Here is a 21,468-nt window from a genome sequence, read left to right on the forward strand (position 1 = left end):
CTGTTTCACATCACATCATTATTTCACCAGTTCACCTCATTACTGCCCTAAACTGCTCCTGTCACAACTGTTTTGAGATGTGTTGCAGGTCTGAATGTCAGAAAAAGCATGTATATTTACAAATGAACTGAAGTTGACCAGATAAAACATCAAATATTTTACGTTCACGATGTCTGCAATGATATACAAGTCAAAGTCAATTTAGAAATCACTACTTTGCCTTTTTATTTGCGTTTCCATACTGTCACAACCTTTTTCTGGTAATAAGCCCGTATAAATGGTGAGAATTGTTACTTAAACTAAAGTGTTACCACAGTAGTATGCTTTATAATGCCTTTTAGCATATATGGGCATTGTGACTTATTGTAACTTCCTGTGCCTTCCCAACCCTCTGAATCCACACAAACCCCAAAACAAACACCAACCCGACCTCTTCCTACAGCGTGAATATCCGCTCCTGTCTAATTATGGGGCAGAAAAAAAGGGCCAATTTCATCATGCCAACATCACACACACACACACACACACACACACACACAGACCGCTGCTAAAGTGCCCAGTGTCAGGCCATCCCACACCAACCCATATATAAACACAAGAGGAAAGACGGAAACAGGAATCAGCCCACAGAAGTTTCGTAACGGTTGTCTGGTCCTGAATGTTTGCATGACTGTATTTCTTCAAAACTCACCTCATTTTGTCGCATTATTTCTGAAAACAAGACTATATGTGTTGCTTGTCCAGATTTAAATGCTTCTTAATTTAAGACTTTTTAGATATTTTAGACTGGAAACAACACAAAAAATATCTACAAATTCCTAAATCAAGAAGCATTGTCTAGACTAGCCTAATTATTGCCCAAAAATCATCAATAATATGACAGAACTAAGGGAGATTTCATTTCAAACAAGCCAAATAATCTCCCAATGGGGTAAACTTAATAATCTTATGTCAAAAGAAAAAAAACTCTTGATTACTTTGCTTGTTTGAAGGAAAAACTCACTTAATTTTGTCTTATTATTTCTGAAAACCAGACATTATGTTTTGCTTGTCTAGAAAATGCTTCTTGATTGAATAATATTTGGATATTTGGACTTGAAACAAGACTAAAACACATGCAGTGTGGCACTGAATGCTTGCACGACTGTATTTCTGCCCACAGAAATGCCACATTAAAATATCCTTCTGCATGATCCTGATACTTTTAATCAGAGCAAATGTTGACAGATTCAAGTTCAAACTGAGAGAGTTTGGATCGATCTGTCCTTCTGTATAAAATGTCATGTCGTGACCGTTGAACAGGAAAGCGTGAAGGTAAGAAACTCTACTGGACCACATAAACTAGGTGATTTCAATACACTTTTATTTTCCAAACTAGAGTTTTCACAATAGCCGGGTTTCCCTCTCTCTGTGTTATTAATGCACATTTTGTAGAATCACATGAGAAAACGAGTTAAGACAATAAGAATCTCTTAATCTGCAAATAAACTTTATAAGAGGACTTACGCGAAGCTTACGCAAGAAAAAAAAGGGTTAATTAGAAATATATTAGTCGATTACACTGTGATGTAATGCGCATTTACATCCATGTGACCAATTAGCTGTTTTTCTCCATTATGTTTATTTTGTTTACTCTTGGTTGCTAGGTTACCAATACTACAGTCGGCTGCCTTTATAATTTAATAGAAACACCTAAGCTCACATTCAGGTTTAGTTTTTTCCATTATTTTTCTTTATTTTTGTTTAACTTTCCATCTATTTTTCCATCACTCTGATAAACAATGCTTATTTTATAGTATCACATGAATAAACAAGTGAAGAAAATGGCAAATTTCAAATAAAACTCTCTTAATCTGCAAATAAGTTTTATAAGAGGTGCTTTTGGACTTAGTGAGGAACATATTTGTCGAATAAACTCTGATGTAACCAACATTTACATTCATGTGACCAATCAGCTGTCTCCGTTAAACTTGGCTTGTTTACTCTTGGTTGCTAGGTTACCAATACTACAGTCAGCCACTCTAACAATTCAATAGAAACATCTAATTCACATTTAGCTTTAGTTTTTTACTTTATTGTTTTTCTTTCCATCCGTTTTTCCTTCTCTCTGTGTTATTAATGCACATTTTGTAGTATCGCATGAGAAAACGAGTGAAGAAAATGCAAAATCTAAAATAAAACTCTCTTAATCTGGGAATACATTTTATAAGAGGTGGTTTTGGACTTAATAAGAAATATATTTGTCGAATAAACTGTAAAGTAATGAGCATTTACATCCAATTAGCTGTTTGTCTCCATTATGTTTATTTTGTTTACTCTTGGTTGCTAGGTTACCAATACTACAGTCGGCTGCTTTTACTATTGAATGGAAACACCTAAGCTCACATTCAGGTTTAGTTTTTTCCTTTAATTTTGTTTTACTTTCCATCACTCTGTGTTATTAATGCACGTTTTGTAGTATCACATGAGAAAACGAGTGAAGAAAATGTCAGATATCATATAAAAATACCTTAAACTGCAAATAAGTTTTCTAAGAGGTGCTTTTGGACATAGTGAGAAATACATTTGTACTTCCAGTGTTGTGTTTATGTTTGTGATTATGTTATTATTTATCTATTTATGATTATTTATGACACAACATTTTGCCACTGTACGTCCACACATGTAGAGGAATCACAATAGCACTCAACTTGACCTGACGTGAACATTAAAGTCAACCAGTCGACTAATTTGTGCAAGCAATGGTGAATTAAAACCGATTTACAACCTCAGAACAGGTCCATCTTCAATAGTTGATAGGTTATGTTCAAAATGTAAAGGTTGTCTCAATCGCTATTTCCCTATGAAGAAAATGAATTGATTAAATACACTCTATTAGCCAACTACCTAGGAATCATTGCATCCTCAAAGGGCTGACTAACTGCACTGAAAATGCACAAATCTAGTTGTTATTATTATTATTTATTGTACAGACGCTCGGCGGTGTTACGTTTTCCACAGCACCTGCCTGCATACTGTAATCCTTTCATTGAGAAAGTCTCTTTTTCCCCTCTTTTGCACCGCAGACGCTCTGCTGGAAATCTGAGAAAGGTTAAAATGACCGGATTTAAGCTCAAGCATGGGGATTTCTGTGCTTCTCTTTATCCTGGGCTTTAGCTAGAGTACGCAGGGAGGACAAAATCGGCAGATTTTGACAAGACGGAGCTGCTAACACGGCTTTTGAGCCGCTCTCATGCCATATATTAGAGATTTGTGGGAAACCGTTGGTTTGTGGCAAGGTGGGAATAAAATAAAATAAAATAAAATAAAATAAAATAAAGTTAAATAAAATTAAATTAAACAAAATAAAATAAAATAAAATAAAGTTAAATAAAATAAAATAAAATAAAATAAAATAAAATAAAATAAAATAAAGTTAAATAAAATAAAATTAAATTAAATTAAATTAAACCAAATAAAATAAAATAAAATAAAATAAAATAAAACAAACAAAACAAAACAAAACAAAACAAAACAAAACAAAACAAAATAAAATAAAATAAAATAAAATAAAATAAAATAAAATTAAATTAAATTAAATATGTGAAACACTAAAGCAATAATTTGACATTTTTAAAAACTATTTTACATGTCAGTTTTAAAGCACAGGGGAAAAACATCCTTTCCCAAAAGCAGTCTGTGTTAAGGGTAAACCTGCATTTCAGTGACTGTCATTGTCTCAAGTTTCCTCACTGATTCATTTAATAGCGATTTCTCTCTGGACCGCTCTGTTCTTTTTAAACAGCATCTGACGATTAGCCGTACAGCAGACTCACAAGTCACAAAGCAGATGTAAGATGTAAAGCTGGGAACACAGAGGACCGCCATGTCAAAGTCACAGATACAAGAACATTGTGCTGTGTGTGTGTGGCAGAAAATAAAAGACCACAAATAACATGAGAGGAATTCAATTATCCACATCACAATGCTGCAATGAAGCTCATTTCAGGGGACGTGCACCAAAATAGGGTGTCAGTCAACGTGTGAAAACCGCAAAAAATAATGTTCTTGATTTGAGTTTTTGTCTTGTTTCTAGTCCAAATATCTACAAACTCTTAAATCAAGAAGCATTTTCTAGACAAGCAAAGAATATCGTCTTGTTTTTAGAAAATAATTCATCAAATCAAGTGAGTTCTTCCTTAATGAAACACTTCAGCTTTTTTCTAGTCTCCCAGAGTTAAATAGGAGACTAGAACCATTTTCTAGTCACTATTAGCTTAGCTTAGCTTAGCACAATTCATTGAATCAGATTAGACCGTTAGCATTCGGTTCAAAATAAAGTTTTGATCAGTTTTCTAGTTAAAGCTCGAGCACTCTGTAGTTACATCATGAAATAAGCACGACGGAAGATGAAAGTTACTATTCTAGGTCAATATTACTACTCATTCTGGCGATGAATATAAAATCAAACATGGAGAGTCTCAACAACTTAAAGATTTACTTTCTTCCCCATGCATTAGAAAATGTCTAAAGAAAATGTAAGTGGCACAACATTATCATCTCTGGTTCAGAATATCATAGAGACATGTAGATTGATGTTTTTTGACTCTTTGCAGTGACTAGCTACATGCTAATAATGATTTACTCAGTGCTATAACATGCTAAATATCCATACAAAGTGTGTTAGCATCACCTAGCTACATGTTAACACATGCCAAACTTGCTAGTAACATCAAATCAAAGGCTAAAAGGTTTATTCATACTAAAAAATATCCTGTTATGTTCACATGATTAGCATGATGATAGCATGGTCATGTTGTCATACTGCAAAAAAGCAAAGAATATCGTCTTGTTTTTAGAAATAACGAGTCAAATCAAGTGAGTTCTTCCTTAAAGAAACACTGCAGCTTTTTTTCTAGTCTCCCAGAGTTAAATAGGAGACTAGAACCATTTTCTAGTCTCTATTAGCTTAGCTTAGCACAATTCATTGAATCAGATTAGACCGTTAGCATTCGGTTCAAAAAACAGTTTTGATCAATTTTCAAATAAGCACGACGGAAGATGAAAGTTACTATTCTAGGTCAATATTACTACTCATTCTGGCGACAAAAATAAAATCAAACACAGAGATTGGCAGATTATTTAGCTTGTTTTAAGGAAAAACTAATTTAATTTTGCCTCTTCTTGATTTAAGACTCGATATTTGGACAAAAACTCTATATAAGAAAAGCATTTTTTACAGTACATGCAGTTATTACATCCTTAGCATGTATGTAGATGGTGTGTAGAGTCACGAACACACACCCATCCACAGAGCCTAGATCTCATCAAAGTTTTCCCACATTCATGTTTTCTGCTCCAGAAGGAGGAACAACCCATTCTTGACATGCCTTCCTGAATCGGCAAAGAGTTCAGTGCCAAGAAAAGAGTCTCCTTTTCTCCACGTCTCATTCCAGAGGAGGTGAAAATATAAAGATATGACCAAAGATAAAGGATAAATATGACACTCTGAGATCATCCTGGGAATAGCAGAGATGAGGAGGCGAGCAGAAAACAATGCTAAACTTAACCTCAGTGACCTCACTGTCAAAAATATCCCCAAATGAGCAGCTTTCAGGATTTTGTGACTCATGTTTTCATTTATTTCTGCTTTTGAATTGCATTATGGGATCTTGATCGCTCTTCCAGCAACATTTAGCTTTGAAAAGTTTGTAAAAGTGACTTTTATTGTCATGTGTAATAGTCTGCAGTGCTGTATCGTCTGTGTTGGTGTTGTATATTACTCTACAAACACTTTATAATAAACTGCAGCACATTTTCTGCTATTTTACACACTTATTTCACTATAAATTGTACATCAAATGACTAAAAATGTCAATAAAAGTCACTTTGTTAAAGTGTAGAGTTGATTTTTCAACATCAGAACTGCACAGAGCAGAGATTAACATCCCATAATGCAATTCACAGCTGGAAATAAACACAAAACACACAAAAATACAGACACTATTTTTACCGTTTACTCGACTGTCCAAAATATAGGGGAAATCTGGAAGAGCTGTTACAAAAAATTAAGAACTCCTCAAAATTCTGCGTCATTTTGCACAAATGTCAGCAATCACAGTGTTGCGGTAATCCTCTAGTAGTGTTTCCCAACCCTGTTCCTGAAGGCGCACCAACAGTCCACATGTTCAACCTCTCTCTAATCAAACACACCTGAATCATCTCATCATAACATCAGAAGAGACTCCAACACCTGAAGTGAATTAGTCAGATAACGGAGACATCCAAAATATGTACTGTTGGTGTGCCTCCAGGAACAGGGTTGGTAAGCACTGCTCTAGTAAATGCATCTTGACACTGACCAAAGCTGTGTTTTTGTTATGTCTCATGGGTTTCATGATAATGGAATGTAGATGTGTAGGTTATGTGACTAAAACAACAAGAACAAAGTAATTAATTACCTATATCAGCCCTACTCATTATGGATACGTACTCCTGTAAACATTTCTAAAGCGAAACAAATGTATTTCCTACGTAAAAACCATATTAAAAGGCACGCAGGTCTGTTTTTTGCATATTTATATTTGTTTATAATATATAGCATGGATAATAATATAATAAACCGAGAGATTAAATCTTAGTCATGGATCGTATTTCTAAAAATAAGCTTGAGAAGTTGTCGTTAGCAGGGTGGAGCTGCTGTAACAAGCGAGCGCCCTGAAGGCACTGCAGTCCGTTTATAGCCTAACGTTAGCTTTTCCGTTCTTGCGTTCGCATTTAAGATCCAAATATGATAAAGCTGCGGTCACACTAGAGTTTGAGCATGCTAAATTCAGTCGTGCTGCGAAAAGGGGCGGGATTAAACACTCTCAGAAATAAAGGTACAGGAGCTGTCACTGGGGCAGTACCTTTTCAAAAGGTACATATTTGTACCTAAAAAGTCCATATTGGTACCTCAAAGGTACATTTTAGGTGCATTTGGGTACTGATATGTACCTCTGAGGTACCACTAACGGCTTTTTAGGTACAAATATGTACCTTTTGAAAAGGTACTGCCCCAGTGACAGCTCCTGTACCTTTATTTCTGAGAGTGAATGATGATTAGACGTTAATAAAGCAAGCGATTGCTCCATCTTTTAAATTCCTGTCCAGAGAGGTCCTGTTTTGATCCCCGATTGGTCTCATGCAGTCAAGTGATGCGATTTTGCAGGTCAGAGTTCACCAAGCTAGAACTTTCCAACACAGCGAAACCTGCCGCACGACCTTGCATTTCTAGTCTGACGCATTCGCGTACGTATGAATGGAAGTCTATGGGGAGAAAAGTGCAGTGTGACCGCAGCTTAAAAGTGATATTTTTGTGTGAGGATTATCCGGCTGGACAAAAACATGTGAGTGTAATGAGCTCTGTTTGAACACAGAGCTTATTATTTGGCCATTTTTGAGAAGCCTATAGGAAAATACTATAGGGATTTTAGTGAGGGAGCCAGTTTAAGGCTAGCAGCCGACTGGCCTACACTGAAGAAAGTGTTGCATGCAAAACTGTTGCAAACAATTTATTTGTGTTGAATTTAAACAAACAAATTCAATTTAATAATCTTCCACTTCATTTGTTTGTTTAAATTCAGCCCAAATAAATAGTTTACAACCACTCAACGTAAAACAATCGAGTAAATCCAAAGAATCATCTTTGAATATTTTTTTTCAGTGTACAAGGGGACGTCATAGTTTCTCCACACTTTTGCCACCAGTGTCAACCATTCGCCTGTGACTTCGATTACGCTTTGGATTACCTGCATGCTCCTGTCTGTCCCTGTTTTGACCTCATTACACATCGAAATCACCAATGCTCAGGGAAACGTGGTGTATGAATCTTAAATTAATGATGCTGAACTTATTTTAATGCTGCACGTACAGTCAACATAATCCAACCCCCTGTGAAACTTTGATTCTTGTTCAGATATTTCCCAAATGATGTTGAACAGATTCAGGAATTTCTCACAGTATTCCCTCTAATATTTTTTCTCCTGGAGAAAGTCTTATTTGTTTTATTTCAGCTAGAATAAAAGCAGTTTTTCATAGTTTTAAAGCCATTTTAAGGTCAATATTATTAGCCCCTTCAGCAATATTAGTGTTGGATTGTCTCCAGAATAAACCACTGTTATACAATGACTTAACTTTACCCTGATTACCCTAGTGAAGCCTTTAAATGTCACTTTAAGCTGAATACTAGTGTCTTGAAGAATATCTAGTCTAATATTATTAAAGACATCAGCTATTAGAGATGAGTTATTAGTTTAGAAATGTGTTGAATCCCTATGGAAAAACATACAGGGGGTCTATAAATTCTGACTTTAGCTGTATATAGTGATGGATGACTTTACATTGCTCTTTTGGGCAGCTCAGAGGGCATATTATCTGAATATAAGATATCTGTGAGTTTATCTCAAAGAGGAATTGCAAATTGTGCCAACGATCTCCTCCAACTGGCTCATCGACATTCTGGCTTTCCCAAAAAACATTGGAGACCTTCAAGGAAGTGCGTGTGTTTGCGATTTTTCACAGACTTGTTTGAGAGGTAATGAAATCTTGTTGCAACAGCTAGGATGATTACAATGCTTTATTCAGTCTGCAACACCCCCTCGACGTCGTATTCGAGCCTGCAATGAAAAATCCATCATGAATAATCTCGACAAAAAAGAGGGAATGTTAATCAATTTGAGGCCGAGTTGTGAAATGCTGACACTTTGTTTGCCTTCAAACTGTTGCGAGACACTGGAACCCATTTCATCATTTCGTGTTTTGCATTTATTTCTGGCTCGGAGGAGACCACCGTTGTACTTTTAAAGGGATAGTTCACTGAAAAAATGAAGATTTTCTCTTGCTCGAGTGGTTATATAATATAGAGTCAGATCAGCCTCAAAAACAATGCATTTACCAAATAGAAGTTTCAATTCTGGCGTCACGGTGGTGCAGTGGGTAGCACAATCGCCTCACTGCAAGAAGGTCGCTGGTTTGAGCCCCAGCTGGGTCAGTTGGTGTTTCGGTGTGGAGTTCTCTTCTGCATGTTCTCTCCGTGTTGGTGTGGGTTTCCTCCGGGTGCTCCGGTTTCCCCCACAGTCCAAACACATGCGCTATAGGTGAATTGAATAAGCTATAATGGCCGTAGTGTATGTGTGTGAATGAGTGTGTATAGGTGTTTCCCAGTGTTGGGTTGCAGCTGGAAGGGCATCCCTCACGAAAAACATATGCTGGATAAGTTGGCGGTTCATTCCGCTGTGGCGACCCCTGATTAATAAAGGGACTAAGCCAAAAAGAACATGAATGAATGAATGAAAAACACAATTCGTAAATACAGAAATCTGATTTGTAAATTCAAAACACAGTTCGTAATATGCTAATCTAATTCGTAAATTCTAAACACAATTATTAAATATGCAAATCCATTTAACAAATTCAAAGCACAATTCGTAAATACAAAAATCTGATTCATAAATTTGCATATTTACAGATAATATATTCAAAGATATTCAAATCTAAACCATAAATTCACAACACAATTCATGAATATGCAAATCTGATTCATAAATTTAAAACACAATTCATGAATATGCAAATCTAATTCATAAATTTAAAACACAATTCATGAATATGCAAATCTAATTCATAAATTTAAAACACAATTCATGAATATGCAAATCTGATTCATAAATTTAAAACACAATTCATGAATATGCAAATATAATTCATAAATTTAAAACACAATTCATGAATATGCAAATCTAATTCATAAATTTAAAACACAATTCATGAATATGCAAATATAATTCATCAATTTAAAACACAATTCATGAATATGCAAATCTAATTCATCAATTTAAAACACAATTCATGAATATGCAAATCTAATTCATAAATTTAAAACACAATTCATGAATATGCAAATCTAATTCATAAATTTAAAACACAATTCATAAATATGCAAATGTAATTCATAAATTCACAATACAATTCATGAATATGCAAATCTAATTCATAAATTGAAAACACAATTCATAAATATGCAAATGTAGTTCATAAATTCACAATACAATTCATGAATATGCAAATCTAATTCATAAATTGAAAACACAATTCATAAATATGCAAATGTAGTTCATAAATTCACAAAACAACCCATAAATATGCTAATCTGATTCGTAAATTCTAAACTCAATTCATAAATACAGAAATCAAATTCGTAAATCCGAAATAGTTCGTAAAAACAAAAATCTGATTCGTAAATTCAAAACACAATATATAAATAAGCAAATTTAATTCGTAAAATCAAAACACAATTCATAAATATGCTACACTAATTCGAAAATTCAAAACACAATTGATGAATATGCTAATCTAATTCATAAATTCAAAACACAAATCATAAATATGCCAATCTGATTCGTAAATTCAAAACAATATTTTGCTTGTTTTAAAGGAAAACTCCCCAAATTTTAACATATTATTTCTATTCACTTGTGTAGAAAATGCTTCTTTATTTATGAAATGTTAGATATTTGGACTAGAAACAAGAGGTAAGAAAGGCATGTTTAGCGTGTGTGTGTGTGTGTGTGTGTGTGTGTGTGTGTGTGTGTGTGTGTGTGTGTGTGTGTGTGTGTGTGTGTGTGTGTGTGTGTGTGTGAGAGAGAGAGAAACAGAAAAACACTCTCCTTTCGTTACCCTACCTTTGACCAGCCATTAATGAAGCATTCTCCATCTTCAGATTCTAATAAACACAATGACGTGTTGACAATAGCTCTCCGATACCCAGATCTTGTCAGATGAGCATAACAGTAAAAGATAGCAGCGGTACAGATAATATCTTTACTGCTCCACATCCTTTGTTGCTCCGTGAAAAGCAGCAGAAACTGGCGGACATTGAGGAGGACGGCGCAAAATATGGAAACGTTCATTAAAGACATTTTGTAGGTAAACAAAGCAGATCCTGGCTCACTATTAACCCTGATTTATTATTCACAATACAATATAAGAACAGAGATGCTGAGATTTCAGTGATTAAAACTAAAATGGCTACAGAAAGAATCAGTCCATTAACAAGTATTGTTCATTATTAGTTCATGTTAGTAAATACATTAACTAATACTACTACAGGGTGGGCCATTTATATGGATACACCTTAATAAACTTAATAAACTGAGAATTTCACAAGGAAAACAATGGTGTGCTTGGTTTTAATGTAACTTATTCTTTCCTCACATTTACTACTGTGCCACAAACGGGACGGTAATATAACCAATCCTTCCCATTTTATTAAGATGTATCCTTATAAATGGCCCACCCTGTACTACTACTACTACTACTACTACTACTACTACTACTAATAATAATAATAATAATAATAATAATAATAATAATAATAATATTAATAATAATAATAATAATGATAATAACAATAATAATAATAATAATAATAATATTTCTTTAAAAAAAATAATAATAATATTAATAATAATAATAATAATAATAATAATATAAAAAATAATAATAATAATATTTAAAAAAAAATAATAATAATAATAATAATAATAATAATAATAATAATATTTCTTAAAAAAAATAATAATAATATCAATAATAATAATAATAATGATAATAATATCAATAATAATAATAAAAATAATAATAATAATAATAATAATAATAATAATGATAATAATAATAATAATGATATAGCACTTTTTCTCCATAACATGCAAAGTGCCCTACAAGCATAGAAAAATATTAAAAACAACAACATTGTGTATTTAAATACAGAAAATGCTAAAAAAAAAATACATAAAATAAACAAAACAAGTTTAAGCAAATACAGCAAAATAAACAACAAATATAATCAGCTAACTTCATACATACACACATCTATACAAACATCTACACACATATGCATCAAGCCTCATTCACACTATGAGCGTCTCGCAATGGCAAAGTAACAAGCGAGCGTTCATTTCAACAGAGAGTGATCGAGAGTGATTAGCCACATGGCACAGCTACTTGTGTGATATTGCTCATATATATTTGATCATTATCACCTGTCAAAAGTGTGTCTTATCAGCTGTCCGTATGGGACTGTATATGAAGACACGATACTGTACTTTATGAAATATTGCTTTAAAGGTTAAGTAAAAGTTCTGTATCTCAATAAATATAACAACACTCATCTATTGTTTCTGCCATAATTGCAGGATTTTTGATTTATGCTGTAAATGATAGTTAAGATATGACATTCTCCCACAACACCCCCCCCCCCCCCCCCAAGCTCTGTGTTAAACTCCAGTTATCTCTGAGATTCATCTTTATCATCTGCTTGTTTGGAGTCAGTGATAATCCTTATTAAGACAGAACAAAGAAGACGAGCGATTCTCATCAGAACACACGCTTTAGACATAAACCCTGCAGACTGACAGATATCATGTTCAGAATTCACAATCACCGCCTGGAGTGTAGTGTTGGGCTGACCATTAAATCCTGGCATCCAGCTGATTTATTGATTTATTTGTGTTTGTTTGTTTTTGTTTATATTTGCATGTTTGTGTTGTTGTTTGTTTGTTTGTTTATTTGTGCTTGTGTTTGTTTGTTTATTTGTTTATTTGTTTGTTTGTGCTTATGTTTGTTTGCTTGTTTGTGCTTGTGTTTGTTTGTTTATTTGTTTGTTTGTGCTTGTGTTTGTTTGCTTGTTTGTGCTTGTATTTGTTTGTGCTTGTGTTTGTTTGTTTATTTGTTTGTTTGTGCTTGTGTTTGTTTGCTTGTTTGTGCTTGTATTTGTTTGTGCTTGTGTTTGTTTGTTTATTTGTTTGTGCTTGTGTTTGTTTGTTCATTTGTTTATTTGTTTGCTTGTTTGTGCTTGTGTTTGTGCTTGTGTTTGTTTGTTTATTTGTTTATTTGTTTGCTTGTTTGTGCTTGTGTTTGTGCTTGTGTTTGTTTGTTTATTTGTTTATTTGTTTGTTTGTGTTTGTGTTTGTTTGTGCTTGTGTTTGTTTGTGCTTGTGTTTGTTTGTGCTTGTGTTTGTTAGTATTTGTGCATTTGTGTTTGTGTTTTTTGTAAGTATTTGTGCATTTGTGTTTATTTGTGCTTGTGTGTGTTTGTTTGTTTGTTTGTTTGTTTGTTTGTTTGTTTGTTTGTTTGTTTGTGCTTGTTAGTGTTTGTGCATTTGTGTTTGTTTGTGTTTTTTGTTTGTGTTTGTTTGTTTGCTTGGGTTTGTATTTGTGTTTGTTAGTTAATGCACATTAATGAACTAACATTATTTAGCTTAAGTAGCATTAACTAATGTAAACAAATCTGAACAAATACAGTAATAAATGCATTACTAATTGTTTTCATGTTAGTAAATACATTAACAAAGGGGCCATTATTCTAAAGTGTTACCAACCATTGCTTTTCCGTTAATGAAACACTTTAGTTTAGGTCACTATTCATGCTGTTAACAACCAGCTTTTGACATGCCTATTATCAAGATATTAACTGTTCATTAGCGGTTATAAATCCTGTTCTGCATCCCTAATCCTACCCAAAACATTCTACCTTACTAACTATTAATAAGCAGCTAATTAGTGGTTTATTAAGTTAGTAGTGTTAGTTAATGGCTTGTTAAAAGTGTGAATTGTGACCTAAAGTCACCATGAAATGTTACTAGAGTCAGTGTAATGCGCCCTCTTTCTGCAACAGCGGGAACTGCAGTCACATTCCCAGCCCCAATATCTTAGAGTCGCTCTTCCTTGAGTCTCTCACACACACACGCGCACACACACTCAGCCAATCTGAGCGCTGTGACGAGGAGAGGCAGGGTCCCAATATTTAACACACAGGGCACTGATACATCTACACCTGTCACTGGCTGCTCCTCATCAAGAACTAATGCACTTTATCTTCACATGCTGCCGGACAAATCCACACATGGGACTGCTGATCCGCGGCTCTTGAGGACTCGATCTGGGTTTTTTTTATGTTTATGTATGTGTTTTGCGTTATATATCAGGACGTTTTCGCTTTTTATAATGCACCTGTAAGGATGCGACAGGACATCTGATTTAAAAAAAGAGGGAGAAAATCAACTATGCCGAGAATACAAAAATTAATAGGCATCTGGAAACAGCAGGATGCATAGGAAGACCTTTTCCGAACATGGATCTCCTATCTTAAAGAGGATTACAGTAGCTACACTGATGCGCTCTTGAATATCTTTCATCATCATCATCATCACCACATTGTGCTTTATTTAGCCTAAATATAAAAAATAAACAATAATGATACTCTTTCGTAAATTTCGAGTGCTGATTCTAATGGTGTTTCTTATCGCCTGCACCATGCACATCATGATAGACCTGTTACCCAAGCTGGAGAAGCGCGCGGCGGGCTCGAGCTCCAGCGCTGGAGGGGGCAGCGGCTGCTCCTGCGCTCACACGCCGGGCGAGGAGCCTCGATCCTGGGGTAAACAGCGAGCCAGAGCCGCCGATCCCGGCTGGCCTAACAAGCACTCTCTGAGACTACTGCAGGATTTTAGCAATGAACCCAACTCCAATTTGACGTCGCAGTCGCGGGAGAAGGTGACAGAGAGAGCCGGGTCTGAGAAGCAGGGCTCCGGGAAGAGGGGGCTGATGCGTGAGGCGGACAGCCGGCAGAGGCGCACTGATGTGCGGGTCTCCTCCGGGCTGCAGTCGCTGTTTGAACACCCGCTCTACCGGACCGTCCTGCCGGATCTGACCGAAGAGGACACCCTGTTCAACCTCAATGCGGAGATCAGACTGTACCCCAAAGCTGCCGGACAACAAGAATGGCAAGTGCTACTTTAAATCTGATCTTTTTTACAGCAGGAATTCATTGGTCAACACTTTATCGAATGTAAAGTAGATTATTCTTACAATACAGGGTTAGTTTTTTTTGTGGAAGGTTAGTTTGGTTAATTTTATGTAATAAGGCATGGTTTTAATGACGATTAAATACGTCCAAGATTAAAGTTTATATACTGTGTATGTTTATGCATAAATATGCACACACACACGTACTATATAAAATACAGAAATATGCACATGAAATATATTTAAGTATAGATAGATAGATGGTTAGGTGTTTTGTCGAAGGGTTTGGTTTATGCTAATGTCATGTAATAAGGCATAATTTAATGTTAAAAGCTTTTGCAGCAATGCTAATTAATGTACACTGTCCCTGCCAAACAAATAAATAAAATAAAATCAGTAAGTAGTGCTGTCAAACGGTTAATCGCAGCTAATTACAGTCAACATAAAAATTGGTATACATGCATAGTACTGTGTATGTATATATGTGTAAATAAACACACATACTATATTTAAAATATAAAAATATACAAAAGAAATATATTTGCACATATATTTTTATGTAATTTGTATTAATTTTTAATTTGCAATTATTCGCATCCAAGGTAAAAGTTTGTATTTACATAGCTACATGTATACTGTGTGTGTATATATGAATAAATATGCGCAGACATCTACTATATAAAATACTAAAATATACAAATGAAATATAGATAGATAGATAGATAGATAGATAGATAGATAGATAGATAGATAGGTAGGTAGGTAGGTAGGTAGGTAGGTAGGTAGGTAGGTAGGTAGGTAGGTAGGTAGGTAGGTAGGTAGGTAGGTAGGTAGGTAGGTAGGTAGACAGACAGACAGACAGGAAGGTAGGTAGATAGATAGATAGATAGATAGATAGATAGATAGATAGATAGATAGATAGATAGATAGATAGATAGATAGATAGATAGATAGATAGATAGATAGATAGATAGATAGATAGTTCACACTTGTAAATCTAATGTAGAATATTCTTACTCTTGGGTTAGGTGTTTTGTCGAAGGGTTTGGTTTGGGATAATGTAATATAATAAGCCATAATATAATGTTAATAGCTTTTGCAGCAATGCTAATTAATGTACACTGTCCCTGCCAAACACATAAATAAAATAAAAACAGTGAGTAGTGCTGTCAAATTACGTTAATTATGATTAATCGCTTCCAAGATAAAAGTTTATATGGACATGATATATACATAGTACTGTGTTTATTTATGAATATATGCATAAATGCACACACATACTGTAAATTATATACAAAAGAAATATATTTATGTATATATTTGTATGTAATTTGTATTCATTCCAGTTAAAAGTTTGTATTTACACATATAGCTACATGTATACTGTGTATATATGAATACATATGTACAGACACATACTGTATATAAAATACAAAAATATATTAAGATTTACTTGATAAAATCTTCAGAACAATTTGCAATAACAATTTGATTAAAACTAAGTAAATTATGTTATATGTATATCAAGTATGTAACTTGTGAATATTGTGTCAAATTAATTACTTCATTTAGGAATGTTAGTGTAACAGAGGCCAGCTAATGGCTCTAAAGGTGCTCTAGCGACAGTCACTGGAGGCCACGGACTTTAGCCTCCTTGTTAGAGCTACCAACTCCCATGCGGAGAGTCATTGGTTCGATCCCAGCTTGGAGCTGGATGGGTGGTGTTGGACCAACAGGGTTATATTAAGTTAAATGTTGAGTAAAAGTCAGTTGCTTATCTTAAATGTTGAATTTATTTAAATGTAATCAATTAAAGACAAAATACGTATTGGTTTTATCAAATTAAGTCAAATTTATTTCATTTTTTTTCTCATTGTCTTTGTTTTAGCCATTTACGATAAACGGATGTGATGTTTTTTCGAGCATTCCTGGATATGCCAATTAAGACAATAGTTTTTGATTAAAAACTTATTTGCAATGATTGGCACAGTGGCTCAGTGGTTAGCACTGTGGCCTCACAGCAAGAAGGTCACTGGTTCGAGTCTGGGCTGGGTCAGTAGACATTTCTGTGTGGAGTTTGCATGTTCTCCCCATGTTCTCCCCTCCAGGTGCTCCGGTTTCTCCCACAGTCCAAACACATGCGCTATAGGGCAACTGATTAACTAAATTGGCCGTAGTGTTTGAATGTGTGTGTTTGTGTGTGTGAGTGAATGAGTGTGTATGGGTGTTTCCCAGTACTGGGTTGCAGCTGGAAGAGCATCTGCTGTGTAAAACATATGCTGAAATAGTTGTGGGTTCATTCCACTGTGGCAACCTCTGATAAATAAGGGATTAAGGCAAAGGAAAATAAAGGAATGAATGAATGAGTGATTAGAAAGCATTTAAATATTACAAGTAAATGTGAACTCCATCAATTAGATATGAATGTGTAAATATTTAACAGTTTGCTTGGGAAATTCTAGTTATCCTTGACGTTTAATATTACAATTTAAAATAATAATGACTGTAAATATATTAGATTTTAACACAACAATTTTTTTTTTCTGTGTAAATGTATCACACCTTTGTGCTGCTTTGCAATACTCTTGAACATAACGGCATCCACAACTGATATTTTTGGATGTAAACAATAGTAGTTAAAGGCAGGTGATATAAAGTGGAACTCATTTGTTTCCTAATAAACAAAGGTTTTTATTGTGACAACATTAACAACTCATGTTTTTGCTTGTTTTGCGCCTGTAAGGAGGCTAAAAGGAGTGTTAACATGTATTAATTACAAAGCAACTGGGAAAACGAGATTGACAAGAATTTTAAAAACTGAAAACAATCTCACGTCACAATTATCTCATTTTGAGTAAATAATGACCCACATGAAAAATACTAGAGTAATTTAGAGTAACTACTGTAGCGTTTTTTAAACCCTACTATAGTAAAGTACTTGCATTTAATCGGTTGTAATTCTAAAGCTGCTATGGTTATAGAACCCATATGGTAATTAATCTGTTGTGGTGGCTCTACAGTTGCTATGGTAACACAACAGCTATAGTAACTGATCTGTTGTGGTGGCTCTACAGTTGCTATGGTAATACAACAACTATAGTAACTGATCTGTTGTAGTGGTTCTACAGTTGCTATGGTAATACAACAACTATAGTAACTGATCTGTTGTGGTGGTTCTACAGTTGCTTTGGTAAAACAACAACTATAGTAACTGATCTGTTGTGGTGGTTCTACAGTTGCTTTGGTAAAACAACAACTATAGTAACTGATCTGTTGTGGTGGTTCTACAGTTGCTATGGTAACTCAACAACTATAGTAACTGAACTGTTGTGGTGGTTCTACAGTTGCTATGGTAATACAACAACTATAGTAACTGATCTGTTGTGGTGGTTCTACAGTTGCTATGGTAACTCAACAACTATAGTAACTGAACTGTTGTGGTGGTTCTACAGTTGCTATGGTAATACAACAACTATAGTAACTGATCTGTTGTGGTGGTTCTACAGTTGCTATGGTAACTCAACAACTATAGTAACTGATCTGTTGTGGTGGTTCTACAGTTGCTATGGTAATACAACAGCTATAGTAACTGATCTGTTGTGGTGGTTCTATAGTTGCTATGGTAACACAACAACTATAGTAACTGATCTGTTGTGGTGGTTCTATGATTCCTATGGTAACACAACAACTGTAATAATTGATCTGTTGTGGTGGTTCTACAGTTGCTATAGTAACGCAACAGCTGTAGTAATTTATCTGTTGTGGTGGTTCTACAGTTGCTATAGTAACGCAACAGCTGTAGTAATTGATCTGTTGTGGTGGTTCTACAGTTAGTGCGGTAGCATAACAATTATAATAATACAACCACTATAGTAACTGATCTGTTGTGGTGAATCTGCAATTACTATGGTAACAACCACTGTAGTCACTGAACTGTTGTGGTGAATTTGCAGTTACCATGGTAACAACAACTATAGCAAGTGATCTATTGTGGTGGTTCTTGAGTTACTATGGTAACACAACAACTGTATTAATTGATCTGTTGTGGTGATTCTACAGTTGCTATGGTAACACAACAACTATAGTAATTGATCTGTTGTGGTGATTCTACAGTTGCTATGGTAACTCAACAACTACAGTGATTGATCTCTTGTGGTGACTCTACAGTTTCTATGGTAACAACAACTATAGTGATTGTTCTCTTGTGGTGGTTCTACAGTTGCTATGGTAATGCAGCAACTATAGTGATTGATCTGTTGTGGTGATTCTACAGTTGCTATGGTAACACAACAACTATAGTGATTGATCTGCTGTGGGGATTCTACAGTTGCTACAGTAACACAACAACTACAGTAATATAAACAAATTCCCCAGTACTGTAGTTTTCAACAACTGTAGCATACTTTATGCTGCAGTACACTAGTTTACTGTAGTAAAAACTAAAGTATGCTACAGTATCTATTACAGTTCACTATAATACACTTTACTAGAGTATGGTTCAAATACACTATTATTAGTATTTACTGTAAATTACTACAGTGGTTTGTAAAAATGTTTCTAGGTTATTTTAAATATATAAATCTAATTAATCATGTTTCTAACTTGACTTGTTGTTTTTAAGCGATTTTAAGTCAGTTTATTGTAATTTATTTTGAATGTTAATTTGATTCAACTTAAAAATTGAAGACAACCAGTCTTTTTCTGTTGTTGGTGAGTTTTTTTGCAGTTGGAGCTCCAGATAAATGAAGATAAACATATAAAAAGGAAGTGCATATCTAGAGCTCACATGCGTTAGAGACTTGTGATATTGCAGATTCATAATTTCCAGTTCATCCTGACTCACAGTGAGGGTTAAAATATGGCTGTGAGACACACGTGAGCAGGTGTTTTTATATACCTAAAAGGGGTGAATGTTTTTATGATTTAGTTAAGTTATTTATGTGTTGTGCAGTTTTAATTTGTGTTGATTGTGTTCAGCACTTTGGGCAAATTTTGGGCGTTTTTTTTTTTTATTAAAGCAAGCTAAATAATTGACCAGCAAGATAATATTATGTCAAAAGGAAAAAAACATAAAGATGTATTTTTTACAGTTCCGTTTTTAAAAGTCTTCAATTTGAGTCCCTTTGCTTCACATAAAAGTTTTTTCAACATTCTTCAAAATATCTTCTTTTTGTGTCCAACATGAGAAATCAACTCGTGATAGTTTATAACCACTAAAATATTCATTTTTGGGTGAACTGTGCATTTAAGTGTGGCTAAATTAGCGAAATACAGCCTTTTAACCTTGCCTGATTGATCCAAATGCAAATCAGCACAACATGAATATTTGAGGATTTGTTTGTATCAGTAGAAATGCACGTGAGCAGTTATGCAGTGACTAACATAAAATAAATAATATTATTATTGAATAAATAATAAATAATATTAATGAGTAAATATACTTTATTATTAATGTTTATTTTATTTTATTTTTTATTTTTATTATTTTTATTATTATTATTATTATTGTTGTTGTTGTTGTTGTTGTTGTTGTTATTATTATTATTATTATTATTATTATTATTATTATTATTATTATTATTATTATTATTATTATTATTATTATTATCATTATTGTTATTGTTATTATTGTTATTGTTATTATTATTTTTTATTATTATTATTATTAAACAAACATACTGCTCACATTCAGTTAAAATATAATTCAATAAATAAACAAACAAATAAATAAATAAATAAATAAATAAACGAAGGAATGAACAATTAAATAAATACATAAACAAATTAGTAAATAATAATTTAACACTAATAATAATAATTTAAACAATAATTTAATAATAATAACCTTTTTATTATTTTAAAACAAACATGCTGCTCACATTCAGATATGCTCATCTTCAGTTAAATAAAAAGCAAAAAAATAAATAAATAAAAATAAATAAATTGTCACAATCCCCACTGATCTAATCCTTGCAGATCGCTGGTAAAAACACAGATTGTTAAAGAACTACAAATCTGCTGTTAAATGGACTACAGATCCAGTCATGCACCACACACACACACACCTTTTCAGGATCACGATTGATTACACTCACACAGCTGGGAGATGCTCAAAGACTGATTACAAGAACTATAAAGACAGCACACACACATTGTTGCTGCGTCTTGTTATACTGCTTGTGAACATTAAGTGTTTTCCTTTCCTTCCGTGTTAGACCTTTGCTTTGTTTTGTTTGCTTTATTGTTTATCTTTTTCTGCTGCCTGCCTTCTGACCACTCGCCTGTAATTTTGACTACGAATCTGGATTGCCCGTATTTATCTGTTTGCTCCTGTGTTGACCATTGCTTGCCTGAACATTCTGCTAATAAACCCTGCATTTGGATCAGCACCTCTGTTGTCAGCATCCGCTTCACATTACATACATAAATAAGCATTCAGACATGTAAAATCGTAAGGCTATAAAAATAGCATTGGGCCTAAATGGAGACAGAAGTAAATTTTGTGTGAACTGCCCCTTTAAATATCACCTCAGTGTTTTCCAGATGTCCAGTGACTAACATCCTGAATCTTTATATATTGTATGATTTCTTCTGTTCAGGCATAATGAGGGTAATGTGGAGGAGGAGGAGTTCAGTCCTCCA

At 34.0% G+C, this 21,468-nt stretch overlaps 1 protein-coding gene across 1 annotated transcript in view; it reads left to right on the top strand.

The window, feature by feature from the left end:
- The first annotated feature begins 13,848 nt into the window (after window positions 1-13,848).
- The window catches only part of fam20ca (FAM20C golgi associated secretory pathway kinase a), a 76,721-nt gene continuing 69,101 nt past the window's right edge, over window positions 13,849-21,468 (top strand). Inside the window, exons 1-2 of the mRNA XM_056454402.1 lie at window positions 13,849-14,804; window positions 21,426-21,468. The exon at window positions 21,426-21,468 is cut by the window's right edge and continues 139 nt beyond it. Coding sequence (XP_056310377.1) covers window positions 14,275-14,804; window positions 21,426-21,468 — 573 coding nt within the window. The 5' untranslated portion in view covers window positions 13,849-14,274. The remainder of the gene's footprint in view (window positions 14,805-21,425) is intronic.

The sequence above is a fragment of the Danio aesculapii genome, chromosome 3, assembly GCF_903798145.1.
Source record: "Danio aesculapii chromosome 3, fDanAes4.1, whole genome shotgun sequence".
Lineage (NCBI taxonomy): Eukaryota > Metazoa > Chordata > Actinopteri > Cypriniformes > Danionidae > Danio > Danio aesculapii.